This window comes from Drosophila kikkawai, chromosome 2R (genome assembly GCF_030179895.1).
Source record: "Drosophila kikkawai strain 14028-0561.14 chromosome 2R, DkikHiC1v2, whole genome shotgun sequence".
NCBI classification, from domain to species: domain Eukaryota; kingdom Metazoa; phylum Arthropoda; class Insecta; order Diptera; family Drosophilidae; genus Drosophila; species Drosophila kikkawai.
Window position 1 is genome coordinate 16750309 of NC_091729.1, and position 19082 is coordinate 16769390.

Consider the following 19082-nt stretch of genomic DNA (forward strand, 5'->3'; position numbering starts at 1 on the left):
TTAAATTCATTTAAAACTTTGCACTTTTTATAGGTTTAAAATATCTGGAAACCGAGAAGAGGTGTGAATTGGCAACCCGGAAGTCCTCCGACACCCAAAAGTCACAAGCTTCACAAGTTACAAAAGTTTACAAAGGATTCGCACAAGGATATACCAAAGCAAACATACAACAACAACAAAATACATACAATTTAAAATTAAAGTTTCACAGTTTCAATGACAAACGAAAAGCCAATCTAGAATATATATTTAAATGGATCCACATCGGCCAAGCCCACTTGAAAATCAAACGATCTAATCGGCATTTATGGATGCAAAAGGCCTATTTTCATAGCGTTACCTTCGGACATATATTATTAAGAGCAGCGGTCCAGGCTCTACTTCCCACACCTTGCCGCCGGCAATTAATCCACGCATAGCTAATAAATCGATCAGCCACGCCCCGGGGGCCGTCAAAATATAGATCGCTCGATCGCTCGCTCGAAAAAAAAAGTGGCTGCTCTGGAAATGTAAATATTGGGAGGCGCCTAATGTATTCAAAGTACGAGTGCGAGTGCTAGTGGGGCGGCGGCGACGGGCAGCGTCTATATCTATTCAACAACTTCTCCTCTCGGACGGGCGAGTATTACATATGCGCATGCATTGTATATATTTTGGAAAACCAGGCATGAGCAGTCACTTAGTTGGATCTCGACACCGGAACAGCGTGGTTGCTGGTCGTCGTCAAATCTCGGCTTTAGCACATCATCAACACTTCAGCACAACAGCTCTCCAAACGATGCGCGACGAGGATCTGCAACTGGCCCGCCAAATGGTGGCCAATTCTGTGTCCAGCTCCCTAGAGGAGGAGAACGATGGTGGAGCCACTGCCGCCACAACGCCGGGCAACTCACCGCGACCCTTGAGGCGGGTCCTGGATTTGAGCGAGAGACGCAAACAGTTTCGGTGAGTTCATTAGTCACGACATGGCACAATCTGTGGCACCATGGTTTCTCCAAAATTTTAAGCTTTAAGTTTTGCCAGTGGAGGTAGAACACAGAATAACGGCGTTGCGGAGGGCAAGGATACAGCCCAAAGCGCTCACCAGTAAGGGTAAGGCAGGGGGGACTAGATCCCATAAAGGGAATTTTGGGAGTGTGACGTAGGGGTACCAGGCAGGAACTGGACTAAGTAGGGTTCCCTAAACCAGGAAGCAGAGATCAGGCTTTTTATGTCCCAAGATATAATTAGTATAATCAGTTTCACAAATTATAAATAGAAAGAAAATAAGTAACAAGTAAAACTTCAATAAAATTAAATGCTGAATATGACCCTTTCACCTCCTAATTATTATTTCAAATAATAACCAGTTTTTATTACTTTTGTTTTCATGTTTGAGTTTTAAAAATAAACACAAACACGTATGTTTGCGATTTTAAGCGTTCACGTATACAGATTTAGCTAAAAATAAACATTGTTTTCACGTGCCGTGTTAATTTGCATGGGTAAGCTGTCTTTTGTTGAAAAAAATCATGAATGACGAATACTTTTGTGAGTGACGAGGGCTGTGTAGTATTTGTTTGTGTTTTAAACTTGGCGCCGCGTATTATCGATAGTAGAGGTATCGATATTTAATTTTATTTAATTGAAGCAAGCTAAATTTCATGTTTTCAAGCCATTCTAATAATAACTAAATTATATTATATTACTTGAGTAGAGCTTTAATAATTAAGATTTAACGGAATTTTTTTTACTGCACTTCCAAGAAGCTGGTATTTTTTAAAGGTCAGCCTACGGTCACACAGCTGTGCAGCTTTTCGCAATATTTTTTTTAAAATGTTTTAAGTATTGAAATTTCCGTGCTGAAACAAATTGACAGCCAGCCGCTTGGGCACAAATGAGGTCTTAATTTTTCGGAGTATCAAGTGTTGCCCGAGCAAGATGCCCACGCCGGTCCTTAGGGACAATTCGGATGGCCAAACGTTTCCCTGCAGCGAAAAGGACGCCGTCGCGGAAGAGGGGAATCTGTTGCATGCCGCCCCTGGAGCAGTGGAAGGAGCGGCGGCTGCGTCCACATCTGCGCCGGGATTGGGTGGCGGCGACCTAATGGGAAGCAGCTGGTGGTGGTAAGGTCCCGTCACCTGCCCCTATTTGCATGCAGTTTTTCACACCTTTTCCCTCGGTCCCTCGGTTCTTGCAACTTAGAAACATACAGTACAGGGCACAAGAATAGAAGAGTTTTATAATTTACTATACTGGGAAGTATGAACATATTTGCAATTTATGAATAAGTTATCACACTAACAAATCCATTTATCACCGTTGAATTTTTTTAAATACCCAAACATATTCAAACATTCGTGAACCCAGCCGCCCCAGGGCTATTGTCTTGACCTTAGCTGTAGTTGCCCACACATGCCGTGGGTCTTCTCTTATCTAAGTTGAATGTACCATCTTGAACCCGAGCTCTCGTCGTCTCTTCTGCCTCCGGCACAAGTGGCTTTGTTTTGATTTCGATTCAAATGAAACGAAAGAAATTGAAAGGCGAACCTGGCTAGACTTTGATCAATCGATTGTTCCAATTTTGGCAATTGATTCGCGCCGATAGCATCGCTGTTATCAATTTAACTGTTAATTGAGCGCCAAGGCCTTTGCGCCTGCGCTGCCGAAACCCCTATACCATGTTATAGTATATGGGCTCTGGCAATCTGTAGTATCTGTTAACTGCAGGCAGAGTGGAGAGTCAAAAAAAAAAAAAAAAAACGCAATCCGCTTTCGGACCAAGCCGAAACCTTGTCAACTCGGTTTGGTTTGCGTTGCTCAGTTGTTGCTCGTACACGCGATCGCCCGGTTGACAGTTTCAGGGCTCTCCGCTGCTTCTAATTTTCTAATTTTCCGGCCAGCTGTCCGAACTAATCAAGTGGAAACTCTGCGGCGTAGAGAGCAAAATAAGCTGTGAATTCCCTTGACCAATCAGCTTAATGCATTTCTAATTACCAGTTTTTTCCCTGCAATACTGCAATACCAATAAAAGAAACACTTTCTCTTTTTCGCTGACACATTTCTGGGCTTTTTTTTGTTTGTTTGGTCGATCGATCCGAAGTGCGTGGGCGTGTTTTATTTTTAAAAACAATATTTTGAAATTTATTGTGAAAACAAAACTAACCTTGGTCCCTTTTTTCCGAACGAAAAACAATGTGGTCTGACGGCATTCCAAAAAGTCAATTGTAAATAACTGCGGCTGGGCAAATCAACGTTCATTTCCCAACCGTTTTCTTTGAGCTACAAAATGGCCTGCCTGTCGGACATCGACTTGGCCACCTTGCACGAGAACCGCCTGGAGCAGCGCTGGCACTACGGGTTGCCCAACAGCGATCACCTGTACCATCAGCATCACCAACATTACCATCAGCATGACGGTTTTAGTCCCATTACGCGCCTCTGTCTGGAGCAAAACCTTCAGAGGAAGCTCCGTCAGCGGGACCTGAATGGGAACTGCCTGGATCGAGATAGTGGTGGCGATGGCAGTAGTGGCCTGGCGGCAGGTATGCAACGCCGACGCTCCGGCACCTGGCCGTAAGTGACAACGAGCTGGAAGTTTTATCCTATAGATAAGCTTGGTGGGAATTTGTAATTCAAATACGGAGGTTGCACTACAAAATGCACTGCAAAAATAAGTTGTAAACTTATGCGCAGAGAAACCTTTAGTTTTATAATTTTAATTTTAGATTTTGAACTAAGAAAAGCAGCCTAATTTCTTGTTTAAATGCTAAACTGCAACATAAAATCATTGAAGCTTGCCAACTATTTCTTCTCAGTGTACGAATGCAAGCAGGAAAAGAAGACGATCAATTCGATTCCCTTGAAATCGATGCATATTCGATCTCACTCACCCTTGCTTTCCTCCTTATCCCCCAGTCCCCCACCTCTTGGTGTCGCCATTTGCATGTAAGATGATTTACAGTTGCCCGAAGTTAGTCTGAAGCTTGATAACGCACAGAGAGCACACATTTTATTCTTAGGGAAACCTTCTAGTGAACCTTGAAAATCCATTTAACAATGTTTCCATTGCGACCCCATCAGCCGCCGGCGGCTGCTCTATTTCCGCTGCACAGCTCCTTGAGCATCGAGGAGTTTAACAATGTAAAGTGGGAGGATTTGAGTGATTGCAATAATAATTGCATTAAGGAGAAAGAGCCAGTTTTAAAGGCTAAAAGCAAACATCATGTACTAAGGTCCGAGACTATAAGGTATTTTATTTTATTCTCTTTAATTTCGTTTACTTTTCTGTTTTTTTCAGGCGCACTCGCAGCCTGAATGCCCCCTCGCCTGTTCAGCAATTCGGGCCTTGTGGCCGCATCATGAAGAACTCGGCCATGGTCATGCAGATCCAGGATCCGGCCAGCCAGCGCTTGACCTGGTACAAGCCTCCACTCACTGTTCTGGTGATCAAGAAGGTCAGCGATGCTTCGGTGCTGGCGCCGTTCGTCCAACTGGTGGACTGGCTGCTACAGGAGAAGAACATGGTGGTGTGGGTGGAATCGGCGGTGCTGGAGGATACCCTGCTCAACGAAGATGTGCGCTTCAAGGCCATTCGAAATATGCTGGTGACTTTCAAGTGAGTTTTAAATACCCAAAAGAAATGGGGAAAATATGTGACTATTATGGGCTTCTCCCCGCAGAGATGGCCGCGATGACCTGACCGATCGCATCGACTTCATTGTCTGCCTCGGCGGCGATGGGACCTTGTTGTATGCCTCCCTGCTCTTCCAGCAATCGGTGCCACCGGTGATGGCCTTCCATCTGGGCTCCCTGGGCTTCCTTACACCCTTCCGATTCGACAACTTCCAGGAGCAGCTCACGAGTGTCCTCGAGGGACATGCTGCCCTCACCCTACGCAGTCGTCTGCGCTGTGTGATGCAACGCAAGGGCGAAAGGAAGCACGAGTCCAAGACTCAGGAGCAGGACCCAGCAGATGCAGACGCCAGACCTGTGGCCAACAGCATCCTGGTGCTGAACGAGGTGGTGATCGATAGGGGCCCGTCGCCTTATCTGAGCAATATTGACTTGTTCCTCGATGGCAAGTACATCACCTCCGTGCAGGGCGATGGCCTGATTGTATCGACGCCTACGGGCAGCACGGCCTATGCTGCAGCAGCCGGTGCCTCCATGATCCATCCCTCCGTGCCGGCCATTATGGTGACGCCCATTTGCCCGCATTCTCTGAGCTTCCGGCCCATCGTGGTGCCTGCAGGAGTGGAACTGAAGGTAAGGTAGTAGGTTTACTTTCCAATTAAAAGCTAATTGATACTTACCTTTTGCAGATCTCTGTCTCCCCCGAAAGCCGCAACACCTCGTGGGTCAGCTTCGATGGTCGCAACCGACAGGAGCTTTTCCACGGCGACAGCCTACGAGTGACCACCTCCATTTATCCCGTGCCCTGCATCTGTGCCCAAGACCAGATATCCGATTGGTTCGCCTCCCTAGCCGACGGCCTCCATTGGAATGTGCGCAAGCGACAAAAGTGCCTCGACGAGCTGTCGGACCTCACGGCATCCGGATCGGAGGACACGCTGGACGAGATCGAGAACATGAAATTGTATGATGTGTAGTAGTGCGTAAGTCTCTGTTGGTAATCGTATTGGTAGCATAGAGTAGGGCTTAGTGCTAGTTCTTAGTCCTGTCTGCAAAAAGTCTTTTTATCTAGTTTGTAAAAAAAGCCTCGAATATTTGCCAAGTTGTATAATTGTTTCCAAGAAATTGTTAAAGCACAAAAAAACTATATTTTTTGAAACAAATAATGTAAATTTCTGGCTCATGTTTGAATTATGTAAGCACCAAGATAAAACTTGGTCATAATCGAAAAGCTTTGCAATAATATAGGAATGTTAACTACCATATGGCACTGTACTTTCTTAATTAAATATTAAACAATACTTTTTACAATCTTTAAGCGCCCAAATCATGTTTTAAGATTGTAAAAACACGTTTATTGTAAAGTTCTGGCAACCGTAAATTGCCGAATTCCAACTATTAAATTGTTTGAAATATAATTTCACAAATAAGACCTTTGTAACACTTTCAAGTTCTTTTGTAGATTAATGCTGCCGGCTGCAAACTGTTTGAATATTGTGTCTTACAGAACATTGTCTTTGTTTTATATTTTTCGCATAAACTACACACCTTGCAATATAGATTATAGACTGTAAGTGTTTCGTATTTAGACTGGTTTTGGAGCCCCCCGCTCCTTGTTGCCGCATGTTGCTCACCTCGCGACTGCCTTTGAATTTGGTTGCCACGCCACGCACTTGGGCCTGTCAGATATATTAGTTTGCATCGATTTGGGTGCGAATCGAAAGTGGAGCTAAGGCTGGGGGCTTCGAGACTTTGTTTGGGCCCTCAGGCGTACAAGCCGTGTTCATTACACGGCGGAGATCTTGCGCCGCCGCCATTGTTCGTTCGCTTCGATCGTGTTTGTTGCCAATGCGAGTGTTTTTGCCTTTTTTGCCCGCCGAATTCAAGGTGTGTTTTTTGCGTTGTGTGTTGTTTGCTGTGCGAGTGTGCGGCCAACAGGTGTGTGCGTGTGCTGTGCGTGCCGATCTAGTCGTGTGAAATGCATAAAGCCTCGCAGAGTAGTTGACGACGATCGTTGCCAGCGTTCGGTTGTGATTTTAATTGCTGTGGGAATTTGGAATCAAAAATTAAATCAGAAATGAATCCAGAAGATATGCAGCGGGCACAACAAATCGTTGATGAAGAGGCCTCAACGCCCGGCAGCTCGCCAGCTCCGCTGAGAAAAGCCCTGCCCTTCAGTTTGCTGGAAAAGCGTACGCAGTTTCGGTAAGAAAACTTGGAAGTTTATCCTTGAACTTGTTTTTTTCCAATTCAACAAGTTGTCATAGTTTATTTTTACTAAATTAAACTGCGTCTAAAAAATTTTTTTATTGGTAAATGATCCCTTATTTATAAAAATTTCTTGTTTTAATAATCATAAATCAGGGGATTTTTTTTGACATTTTTGGACTTGTAAAAGTTGCTAAATCCAGAAAACTACATTTAATTTTTGCGCCCTCTCTGCTAAGTATGACCATAATGTGCAAATACTAGTATCTACTTCTTGCTTGTGTATATACGGAAAAACGGGAGACGGTCACTCTAACGTGTAATGGTGCAAGAAAAAAACAAATAACATGGACCCATTGGAACTCGCGTTATTCAAATCGCAAATTAGCAGCTAGTCCGCGCTTGTGTGAATCCGGGCAGTTGGCCAGCGTGTGAGGCTAGTGCATCGCGTTTGTGGGTCAAAACCAGACCAACACCACTCCACTCCACTCACCCTCACACACACGCTGACAGGTGCACAGGCAGGCACACACACACACACACAAGCACGCTCGCGGGAGCAAAAGTGACCACAATGACGTCCGCGTACAACAACATTCTGGCCGCCACCCCCTCGCCCGCTCAAACGGTTCCAAAGGCAAGTGGTTCATCCTCTGCCGCCACCTCATCCTCTGGTTGCATGTCCAATGGATCCTACTACGATGACCATGACAATCAGCTGCTCCACGTAAACAGTGGTAGGCAAAGCAGCGCTGCAGCATCCTCGGCCCCAGGTCCTGGCATAAATAACGGGACTGCGGGAGATGACATGGAAATGCGTTGGTGGTGGTAAGTGGTGGTGTTGACTGGCTATTTAGTTCAATCCAAATCAGCTGAGCCTTTAATAAGATTACAAATTATAATCCACCTTAGGGGAACATTTTAAACATGAATTTTAAACAGTGGAATATAATATTTAATATAGCAATAAACCTTTAAATGAGGTTAAGGTTAAAAAAGCTAACTAAAAGGTTTTTTATAACTGCTGCTACTTGAACTATGTATGTATGTACATGTATATACATGTACATATGTATTTTCGCTAATATCTACATCTTTGCCACTATTGTTTTTGCCATCATTGTTGTGCAAAACAATAAACTAAATGTATCCCATTATCATTTCGCTGGCAATCAATTAGAGGCTAGCCGGAAAATGCTTCTCTTCTGCACTCTTCCCTTCTCTCTTTTCAAGTGGCTTGCACACATGTGTTGTGTTTTTTTGTCAAAATCAAACCTCTCTTAACACGTGTGACAAATGTGTATCAAAGTAGAGGCTCAGATAATCGATTTGGTTCAGTAAATGGCGTACACTGCGAAGAAGCCATTCATTAAATAGTTTTTTATTCAGCTTAGACTGTTATGACTTTGTTAATTAGTTAATAGCTTCCATCGATTGACTTGGATCATAAATCAATCTTCTCTTTGTTGGAAATTATACTCTAAGCAATTAAGCATTACAGCGTTTACATAACAGAGAGTGTGCAGAGAGGCACCTGTTGATAACTGCTCCCTTTACCTCTCTTTCCCCTCCTCTCTTTATGCGATCGCGACGCGTGGCTACGCTCAGCTGTTTACGATCAGAGATGCCCGGCAAAAATTCGCCAAAAAGTGGCGTTAAAAAGCCAAACGACAGCCGTTTATTGTTTACAGTCGCTTGACGCTTGCATACTTTTATTTTTGAGTCGGAAACGCGCACAAATCGTCAAACTTAATCACCTTTTTGGCGTCCCAGCTCAGTAATCGCATGACAGTGTTCCCAGGTTAGGGGTTTTCCCCCTAGATTTAGGGGTTTTTTGATGTCCTAGGGGGAATTTTAGGGGGGAAGAATTTTTAGGGGGAAAGATTAGGGGTTTTTTTAAACTTGTATTAATACTATGTTTTGAAAAAACATTGTAGAATTTATGATTTATTCAACAATTTCAACACCTTTTGAAACTTTTTGTGAACAAAGAGGTTTCCAAGCCGAGTTTTCAGAAAAATTTTATCGATGCATATGTATAAAAAAACATTAAAATTAACTAACAAAAAGATGTTTCTTCCCTATATTTATGAAACTAACTAATTTCTTTAATTTAGGGGGAAAACTGGATTTTTTAGGGGGAAATTTCAACTTTTTGCGATTTTTTAGGGGGAGAGCCAAATTTTCATCTGGCAACACTGTCGCATGATCACCGGACAGCACGGTCGTGTTCGCGCTCTCTACTCCCCCCTTTGCCCCATTCCGTGCTCCCATCGCCGATCGCTGAGCGGTTTCGTTTTGTTTCGATCCGATTCGATTCGTTCGTTCACCTGTTGCCGATCGCTGGTCAGTTTAAATTTAAAGTAAAAGCCGCTGTTACAGTTACTCTTGTTGTTGGTGTTGTTGCTTCTGGAGCTGGAAGTTTCGCCTTGGTTCGCGTTTTGTGCTAAAACGAAAACAAAACAGATTATATAACGTGTAATTAGAGTACTTTGTTGCCTTGCCTGTCCAGTGGCTATGCTACTGGTGGCGCTTGGCGTTTTTCCAACGCAGACATGACTTGGCATTTCTGGGGTCTGAGCCTCCCACTCCCCCCAGCCCACTTTCGATTTCCTTCAATGGTCACCACAACCATCTAGCTAGCCATCAATCCGTCAATCGCCTGCCGTGTCCAGCACTTGCACTAAACCGTGGAATTACCGTAGAATTTGTTTAAGTGGAAGTAAACTATGTCTGGTCTTCCTTAACTACCACTTAATGCAGTTGTGTGTTCTAGATATCGATCGATATAAATATATAACATGTATTCCTAGTAGTTCATAGCCTTTGTTTGCCTTGGAATCACTCGAAAAATCCATATATAGTCTGTCAAAGATAAACCCAGAAAGGGTTAATTAATTCAGTAAACATGTGTGAGTATTTACACACTAAACAAGCAGGCAATTGAAAGGGAAAACTGTAGTTTTGCTAAAATTATCTAGTTAACCTATAATTATTAATCCCTTTCAGGGTATTATAATTTTAGTCAGAAGCTGTTAATTCAGTAACGGACCCTATAAATCATATATATTCTTGATCAGCAGCACAAACCGAGTCTTTATAGCCTTGTCTGGCAAAAAACTAAATTTTCACAATTTTATCAAAATTTTATAAAGGGGTTACATCGTTAAAATTGTAAAAAATTTTCAAAATTTTTAATTTTTTACATGTTAAATTATGCAGATTTTTTAAGCTAATAAAAACTAGCACAGAACTGTTTACCGATTTAAGATTAATAATTTGTTGGCTTAGTTATGATAGATTCAAATTTGGTTCTTGGAGCCCGTTAAAAATTAGAAGAGTATTCAAACTGTCGTGCCAAAATGAGCTTCCTTTCTTGATTTTTTATAATTTTAAACTTTGCAAAGTTATTTAACTTTATTAAAACATTGTAAGTCTTGTTTCCTTATATTTCACAATAGATTAAACTTTTTATAAAGTAAGCAAAATAATTCAGTTTAAACCAACGTCACAGATCCTTCTTATCAATAGATAGACATATAGGCAGCAGATAATACATATATAAAATTAAATAAAAACAAATTTATACAATAATTATATTAACAAAACCCTATATTGAAAATGGGCTTAATGACAATTGGAGGTTGGACCTCCACAAGTGCATACGACAGTAATAACTGCAGTTGCCACTTTAGTACCTTTGAAATGTTGACGAAAGGCGTCATTTGAATTATATCACTGCCAACACGGGTTTCGCCAACAACATGCAGGCACGTTGCGACCAGGTGGTGGTTCCACCGATCCGTGGGTTCACTTCTCCATCCGATCCAAGCAATGATAATCACTAAACTTAGTAGCACTGCGCATTTCGTCGGTTAATTGATTTATTCATTTGTGGCTGTCGTTAATTTATTATTTCATGTGTCTTTGTGCTCATAAGTAATTTAAAATTCGCTTTATGCACTCGTCTATTGTCATAGTCCGATTGCTACGGATGTAACTAGCGATTCCCAAGGGGGCGCTGCTGATGGGGATTGTAATGTGGGGCTGTGCCTTCCTTTGTTTATTTTACAGAACAATTTCCAATGACTTGTACTTACTTGTTGCTTCCTGAAATCGGTAAAAATAGAAGACAGAGAAGACACTTGTGTATCACGCGATCGGTGGAGAGTATAGATTGTTATTGTTATTATTCTTGTTACGCAATACATTTAATTGGAATTTCAATTAGAAGCCATGTAGTCGGGGTAACGATTGATAAATTGCATTATAATCTAGTGGAAGGCTTTGTAAATTCTGATATTAAAAGGGAATTAGTTATATCAGGTTACGTGTTGCAGTAAAAAATAAATAAATATTAGAGTCTTAAAGAATATTGAGTAATGGAATTGATTTCTATACTTGTTGTTCCTAGTTCGACTTGTTAAGATTTCAAATTTCTAAGAAAAACTTCTTAGGACATTTCACGTCCCCATTCATACTAATTTTTTACTTTTCTAAGTTAAAAATCCAAATTAAAACCCTACTTTTTACTTCCTCTTTCTGTTAAGTTCCGACCTCTTATCAGCCCGTCAATGAGATCGCCAAGCGACCTCTGTTAATGAACTGTTGATGAGGCACTCTCGGAAAGAAACCGAAAACGATCGAGATTTTCAAGCTCATTGCGCACACAGGTCACGATTTCTAGATAATGGCCGGCGATACTGTTATGCTCGGTTGCCTGCAGACCGAATGGTTAATTGTTGTCTAAGTGGATGCTTTTGGCTTATTAAAAGGTTGTTGACCAACGCAGCACGGAGCTGCAAAGACAAAGAGATTAAGAAAAAATTGTATTTAATTGTATTTCTCGTTATAAAGCTAACTGTGTTTAGTACATACGAGCCTGGTTTCGTGCCAATGCTTTTTTTTTTGCCAATTGACTTATACTTGACATCGTTACGGGGCTCTGGCAGGCGATAAAAGTTGGCCAAGTCCGTCGACGGAAGCTGGCCAATGACGCATATTAGCAAGCCTTGTCCCGCGCCTTTCTTCCCCCCTTTTATTTTATTTTTGCGATGGCTCTGGCGTCAAAGCCGGAACTACGCTCCGGTCCGTTAGGTTGGCCAGAAAACAAAAAGCTCCGAAAAAAAGCAGCCAAAACAAACTATTTGATTGCTAATAATAAATTTATTTTTGCACAAATTTCAAAAGAAACGAAAACCGGTTGGGGTTGGCTATAAGAAAACCCAAGACTGACCATTTTTGTTTATCAACTTTTACCACGCGCCAAAGCTGTTACCTTTTTATATCCCACAAAAGAAAAAAAAGGTGTACAGGCATTCTTTCGTTCCCCGTTTTGGTAAACCAAAACTTGGTTAACTTCGTTAACACCTCTGCCAAAGGGGAGCAAGGTTAATGTTATTTACAATTCGTTTCATTCAGGGCCGTTTCAAGGGTGGGGTCTTTCGAGTTGTCCCAAAGAAATGCCAAGCGATGATATGCCAGCTAATTTCCCAACCCAATTTCAGTGTATGAAAATGTTTTAGCAAAACGAATCTTCTGTGAATTGTGTGTGTGTTTAGTGATATTTAGTACCTAATTAGTGACTCAAAAGAACTCTAGAATGACTTGTCTGTCGGACATAGACCTGGCTACCCTGCACCAGCATCGCCTGGAGGAACGCTTTAGCTACAAGTTAGCCTGGAGCGGCACGGGTCATCATCAGACCCAGTACAATGATCTCCTGGTGCGACACAGTGCCTCGCTAAGGCGCCAGAGGATCACTCAAAACCATGTGACGAATGTGGAGAGTACCAAGGCGAGAGATCAGACCTCGGCCAGCGAGAACTTGGCCAGCAGTCCGAAGAGCCAGCAGGCCAAGTCCGAGGAGGAAACGGACGATGGCTACTTTGATTCCTCGACACGGCGTAGACGTAGCGGAACCTGGCCGTAAGTAATTAAAACTAAACAAATCCGACTTGCAGCAAACCAAACCAGAGCCATACAAATCCTGATAAGAGCTGAACAAACAAAACAAACAACACTGGCAAAAAAATAGAGTCTGAAAATGTGGTAAAAGATCGATTTTAGAGGTCATTCAATATGTTTGAGTGGGTTTATGAGCAACTTTATTATCGGGTAACAATCTATACCATAGAAATATTAAATATAGGCCTTAACAATATGTTTTAAGATTAAGGTAATAAGATACATATTACGTTAATCCTCTATTATTTTCTCCATGTCTAAATTATGGCACTTATTTGGTAAAATAGATTATTATACATATACATATATGTAAATAATTGATTTTGGACTCAACTATTTGCCTTAGTGCGGTGGTTATCTCAAAGTTATCAGGTCGCTCGCTGAACATTTGTACGCGACATGCTCCGGTGATAAGGAGGAGTGTCTGTAATCAAGTGTTTACCTTGTCGCCGGCACTTATCGGTGATTTGGGAAGTGTGGTGTGCATTTAGGCGCACTTTATTTACGCAGATCAAATCGGCTAAATATATACACACCAAACGAACTTAGTATCAATTTCACAACTGCCTTTTCCCTATCAGCCTGATATAGCAAAGCATTTTTTGTTTATCAATAAATTGGGTCTTGTGGCCTGTACTTAGAAAAAAACTGTTTTCAAAACTCATTAAGACGAGCGTAAAGTCCTTGACCTTTCTGCATAGTTCAGCATTTGTGGCGTGTTGTCTTTTTTATATTTATTTTTTTTGGCCACTTAAAAACGAGTTTGTTAACACCTCGCTTATTGGTACTACGACGGCGGCGCCGTCTGTTAATTTATGGCTATCCGAGATGTCTGTAGGTTTTTTCTTCTCCGGCTACTACTACTACTACTACTACTATTTTTACGGTTTGTTTGGAACTCGAGAACTTGAGACGCCAGTTAGGTTTGAGTTTGAAATCGGTGCCAGTTTGTGCTTGGCGCCAGTCATAAAGCAAAGGCAACAGGTAGATATATCTGTATATGCGCGAGTATGTTCGAGTATCTTGAAAATATATATATATTCGATTCGGAACGAAAGCGGATTGACAGACGCTCGCTCGCTCGTGACCGATTTGGCATACCGAAATCCAAAGGTGTGCAGGTCAGGTGGCTTGAAACCGCGCATTTGCATGGATTGTCTGGGGTGTTGAATCGATTATATAGTAGGCCCCTCATTAATGCCCCCCCAGGGAAATGGAAAATGAATCGGACTTCGGGCTTACAGAAAGTCAATGAATTAACGAATTTTAAAGCACCGTCATGCTGACGTCCCATGCATATCTATCTGTCCGCGGCATTTAGTCATTTAGTTGGTGGCTACTTAAGTGCCCGCAGACCCTTCTCGAGCTTCCAGTTCAGTTGGTGCCCGGTGGCGATCGAGGAAGTGTGCTTGCTGTCTTAGCGGGAGCTCACTGTTATTATTATGTTGAGTAAGTGAATGAATGAGTCTGAATTTCCTTCGAAATCGTTTTCATTATCATATCGAATCAATGGCGACACGAGATCAAGACCACCCGCCTGTCAACACATCTTCCTGCAATGCATCAGATCGGAACGGATGCGTCATCCGTCGTATTCATATATGTGGTTCCCTTTCGCCCAAGTGCTCCTTTCGCCCAGGTTTTTGTCTTTCCGTGAGTCAGTGCCGTCAGATTGTGTACAATGGGTAATTGTGGTGTTCAAAGTGATTAAAAATGTTTAAAGAGCTGAAGATAAGGAAGCAGGTTAATAAATATTTAAGTTAAAAGCTAAACTAACCCACTGTACTACTGCTGTAACGATGCCCCTGGTTCAGTGGTTCAGTTCAGCATAGTCTAACTTATGGCTCATTAAGTTTAGCTCTTCGTTCTTCTCCCTGCTCTTCTATACATACATATATCTGCTCCTCCTATCTCACTGTTCTCCCACCAACCTTTGTGCCTCTTTGTGCTTAGTCATGGCGTATTAGCACATCAATCAAAGACGTTAGCAAGCGATGCTCGATGCTTGTGGCACCCTCACCCCCGCACTCATACTCACACTTGCTATCCCATCAAAAGCAGCAAAAGCTCTCTTCCGCTTCTCGGCTCTCTTGGCCAGGCAGAGGCGCTCTTCCACGCCGCCATCCCCCCGGACTGCGTCTCGTGGCCATTCGGCGGGTTAGCATGTGCAATTCCTGTTTGTTTGGACCTGAGATTCAACAAGTTTATTTGCGCTGCCGCCGCCGCCGCCGCCACCGCCGTTGTGTTGTTGTAATGAAAACAAAAATATAAATACGTTATATACTTTTATTTTGTGTTTTTCGATTCGACCAAATTGGCCTGTCAGTGATTTTGTAACCTTCGAACGAGCAGCAGCAGCGCTCGCAGTGAAAAATTCCAACACGTTTTTGATTTTTGTGGCTAGTGTTGTGCTAGGAAAAGCCAGAAGAGAACAATAAAACTTGGCAAAAAGGGCGTGACCGTCAAGAGTTTTCTTTAAAAAGGAAATTATTTAAGCTGAAGATGCAGCATCCCAAATTAAAATTGGCAACGGCCTTGCAGCGTCAAATCTCTGAGGTTGAGGAGCAACAGGTGACCCAGGTGGCGCCCGATCCGCGTATTTTGAGGTGTATATTTAGTAGTAAACATCCGCTGTCCCTCTTTATCTTTATCTTTTCTTTGAAACAATGAAACACAATTTTCCTTTTACTCTTTCCAGGCGCACCAGAAGTCTGAATGCTCCGTCGCCCTTCCAGCAATTCGGACCATGTGGACGCATTATGAAAAACTCCGCCATGGTGATGCAGATTCAGGATCCGGCCAGTCAGCGCCTGACCTGGTACAAGCCACCACTTACCGTGCTGGTGATCAAGAAAAAGGACTCGCAGGTCTTGCTACCATTCGTTCAGCTTGTGGAGTGGCTGGTGCAGGAGAAGCACATGGTCGTCTGGGTGGAGTCCGCCGTTCTCGAGGACAAGCTGCTGCGGGACGATGTCAAGCTGGAGGCGGAGAGTGCCAAGTTTCGGCAAGTGCATGGCGATTACGCCGGAGTAAGAGCGCGTTTCCTGGCGCTGCGCGACATGCTGGTTACCTTCAAGTGAGTGCAAAAGAGAGTTCATTTCCTACATTTTATTAATGTCAAATGAATATTTCCACAGAGATGGCCGCGATGACCTGACCGATCGCATTGACTTCATCGTCTGCCTGGGCGGCGATGGCACTCTGCTGTATGCCTCCCAGCTATTCCAGCAGTCGGTGCCCCCAGTGATGGCCTTCTATCTGGGCTCCCTTGGTTTTCTTACGCCCTTCCAGTGCGACAATTTCCAGGAGCAGGTGACCAATGTTCTGGAGGGTCATGCTGCACTCACGCTGCGCAGTCGCCTGTCTTGCTCGATCCATCGCAAGGGCGAACGCCGCAAGGAGTCGCTGCTGGCCTCGGCCAGTGGCAGCAATCTGCTCAAGCCGAATCTGCACAGGCAACTCAATCACGTGGACCTCAACAATGGACCCAGTTGGTCCCTCAAAGCCAACAATAACAATACGCCCAATAACAGCATCTTAGTGCTGAACGAGGTGGTGATCAACCGGGGACCCTCGCCGTATCTAAGCAACATCGATATATTCTTGGACGGCAAATATATCACCTCAGTGCAAGGAGATGGCCTCATTGTATCGACGCCCACGGGGAGCACGGCATATGCGGCAGCAGCTGGTGCCTCCATGATCCATCCCTCCGTGCCGGCCATTCTAGTGACGCCCATCTGCCCGCATTCCCTGAGTTTCAGGCCAATTGTGGTGCCCGCTGGAGTGGAGTTAAAGGTGAGTGAGACTGTAAAGTCTTATGTTAAATATCTTTACTTTTTATTCGAATAACTCTTTATGACTCAACCTAATTAATCGAGGCCTTGTCGTGTTTAAGGCATTAGCAAAAGATACTCATCGATTAATTCTTGCTCCCCTCTTCGCAGATATCAATTTCACCTGATAGCCGCAACACCTCACGCGTCTCCTTTGACGGACGCAACGACCAGGAGCTGAATCACGGCGACAGCCTGAGGGTGACCACCTCCATCTATCCCGTGCCCAGCATTTGCTCACAGGATCAAATCTCCGATTGGTTCGACTCCCTCGCCGAGGGCCTGCACTGGAATGTACGCAAGCGCCAGAAGTGCCTCGATGAGCTCTCGGACCTGACTACCTCCGGTTCAGAGGACAGGCTCGACGAGTTCGACAATCTAAAGATCGAAGCGTAGTAGTGCCCACATCCCATCCAATCCAACTGACCCCCGATTCGCAGTTTGTTAGCGTGGCCAATTAGCCTAGTTGTAGTCCTAGTTAATAGGGTTTGCTTGTGTGCAATTTTTATAGGCCTAGTTATGTAGAGAAAATACTCTGTTGTACAATATATACACACACATCATGGATCGCTTGGTTGAGTTACAATGTTAAATGTTAATTGAGTGCGATCACAATGATTGTTTTTAAGCTAGACAAATTCCGTTGTTGCTTGTGAACAAAAACCGCTTAGGCTTAGCTCTTAAGTTTCTATTATTGTGTAATATCTACAATTAATTGCGTCGAGTGTGGCTAAGTACTTAAGCCGTCTCGCGTTATCTGTACAATTCGAAGGGTGTAATAAAAACTGTATTATTTACTTAAAGCGCCACAAAATCCAATCTGTTTGTATTTTTATTTGCTCAATAAAACTGCAATTAACTAGATGAGCAAGAAAAGGGTGCTGGGGGGCAGCAATCCGCATAGACACTTATCCGGAAAAGGCTCTTAAAGGCAGAGAATTAATGGCAGCCATTGGTCAATGTCCAGGAAACCGACTGCCAAGATGGATGGTGCGTAATAGAGGGGTTCAAATTAATCATTATATGGTTTTTCTTTATGATTTCAGGTCTTATTTGTATGAATAATGGCTTTAAGTCAAATTAATCTGTAAAGTGGTTTTAATTTTGTATACAAAGCCTAAAAGTATGCTTTTCTTCCTAATCAAATGTGAATGATTATGATATGATGGTTGGACTAAAGACTTTTTCCGACTTTAACAATTGTCCAAGTGTAAGAGCCGCACCATAAATCAAAAGCATAAAATAAAAGCTGGCAATAAATGCGACTAGAAGTGTTCTACACACCACACTCTCCACACTGCCAGTGTGTGTACGTGCGAAGTGCGTTTATTATCAATTTTCACGCTTTTCCAGAGTTGCTTTCCCCCATTTCTTCTTCACTAAAAAAGAGCGAGCAACAAGTGAAGAGCCGAGCGACTCCGCAGCTTCCTTCCGCTTCGGCTTCCTTTTCATCTGACTGGCGGATAAAAGCGTTGCGTATTATCCGCGCCATCCGATTGGTCGTTCCTGGACACGCCTCCTTTTCGGACAGTGCGCAGGACGAGTGCGAGTCCGAGTCCTTTGGTGTGTTCTTGCTTGCTGCCAAGTGAAATAAATGGTTGAAAGCCCATTAAATTAATTTTTCTTTTATTCGTAATCCCTGGCATATGCTTTGCTCTATATTCTGACATAATCTCTACGTATCCGGGTTAAGTATATGTTTAAGACTAAGTAATAAAGGCGTAAGGTTAGCCTAAGTTTAAGGTTGTACCTGTCAACATTTGTTGTTTTAACTGTTTCTTATACCATCTTAGAAATAGAATCAGAACTCTCTTTTTTCCCAAAATTCTTATAAATTTCATGTAATTTTAATGGCAATCTCAGCACTCTTGAATTTCTATAATTTTTGAGAAACATATTCCTTGCTGTTAACTTTAAATAGAATACAAATAAAATTAATTCAGCTTCATTTTATTCCCTTAAAAAAAATCTATCAAGCAATGACTTTCACTGGCTAACAATAAAAGGACCTCCCAAGCCTTTATATTTCGCTGCAAATATAAAAACGCAGATAATAAATTCAAAATATTTGTGGAATTTCTTAATGAAGTCGCTTGGCCCCTTGCTCGGCTAAGACAAATGCCAAGTGGAAAAGGCGAACGCAACTATGCTAAGCCGGCCAAGGAGCTGGGGCTGAAGATGATGTGGCACGTGTTGATATTTCAATTGAATGCCACCAAATATGCGACACCAACACGCAACCCCCAACTCTTGGCTGCCTCCAAAGGGAAAATGGAAAATATTTCCACCACAGGCATACACTCACATGCAGCGGGTGACATTTGAACTTTGACTGGGGGTTGGATGCTAGCACATTTAAATAGATTTCGCAAATGCTAATGACAGCTCCTGGTTCGAGGATGGTGTGTGTGTGTGTAGCATTTCAAACAAAAGGAAATTAAACATTTGCGGCCGAAT

The 19082-nt window shown here is 42.9% G+C and overlaps 2 protein-coding genes across 8 annotated transcripts; both read left to right on the forward strand.

Moving 5' to 3' along the window:
• The first annotated feature begins 763 nt into the window (after window positions 1-763).
• Nadk1b (NAD kinase 1b) lies at window positions 764-5915 on the forward strand. Of its 4 annotated transcripts, none has more exons than XM_070284831.1 (4): window positions 764-945; window positions 4280-4597; window positions 4662-5247; window positions 5304-5915. In XM_070284831.1, the coding sequence occupies exons 1-4, from the start codon at window positions 779-781 to the stop codon at window positions 5589-5591; spliced, it is 1359 nt and encodes a 452-aa protein (XP_070140932.1). In that variant the 5' UTR covers window positions 764-778; the 3' UTR covers window positions 5592-5915. The 4 variants fall into 4 exon arrangements, with proteins under 4 accessions (XP_070140932.1, XP_017017036.1, XP_017017034.1 ...); XM_017161547.3 differs by lacking the exon at window positions 764-945 and adding an exon at window positions 1782-2105; XM_017161545.3 differs by lacking the exon at window positions 764-945 and adding an exon at window positions 3085-3555.
• Window positions 5916-7129: 1214 nt separating this feature from the next.
• Window positions 7130-17444, forward strand: Nadk1a (NAD kinase 1a). Of its 4 annotated transcripts, XM_017161508.3 has the most exons (5): window positions 9192-9300; window positions 12330-12750; window positions 15488-15865; window positions 15927-16587; window positions 16737-17444. In XM_017161508.3, exons 2-5 carry the CDS (start codon window positions 12425-12427, stop codon window positions 17019-17021), a joined length of 1650 nt encoding a protein of 549 aa, XP_017016997.1. In that variant the 5' UTR covers window positions 9192-9300; window positions 12330-12424; the 3' UTR covers window positions 17022-17444. The 4 variants fall into 4 exon arrangements, with proteins under 4 accessions (XP_017016998.1, XP_017016997.1, XP_017016999.1 ...); XM_017161509.3 differs by lacking the exons at window positions 9192-9300; window positions 12330-12750 and adding an exon at window positions 7130-7650; XM_017161510.3 differs by lacking the exons at window positions 9192-9300; window positions 12330-12750 and adding an exon at window positions 14116-14238.
• Window positions 17445-19082: the final 1638 nt, after the last annotated feature.

Coding starts and splice junctions, on each gene's coding strand:
- Nadk1a (XM_017161508.3), top strand. CDS start 12,425: ATGACTTGTCTGTCGGACATAGACCTGGCTACCCTGCACCAGCATCGC. Junction 12,751..15,487: donor AGACGTAGCGGAACCTGGCC/GTAAGTAATTAA, acceptor TACTCTTTCCAG/GCGCACCAGAAGTCTGAATG. Junction 15,866..15,926: donor GACATGCTGGTTACCTTCAA/GTGAGTGCAAAA, acceptor ATATTTCCACAG/AGATGGCCGCGATGACCTGA.
- Nadk1b (XM_017161545.3), top strand. CDS start 3,269: ATGGCCTGCCTGTCGGACATCGACTTGGCCACCTTGCACGAGAACCGC. Junction 3,556..4,279: donor CGACGCTCCGGCACCTGGCC/GTAAGTGACAAC, acceptor TGTTTTTTTCAG/GCGCACTCGCAGCCTGAATG. Junction 4,598..4,661: donor AATATGCTGGTGACTTTCAA/GTGAGTTTTAAA, acceptor TTCTCCCCGCAG/AGATGGCCGCGATGACCTGA.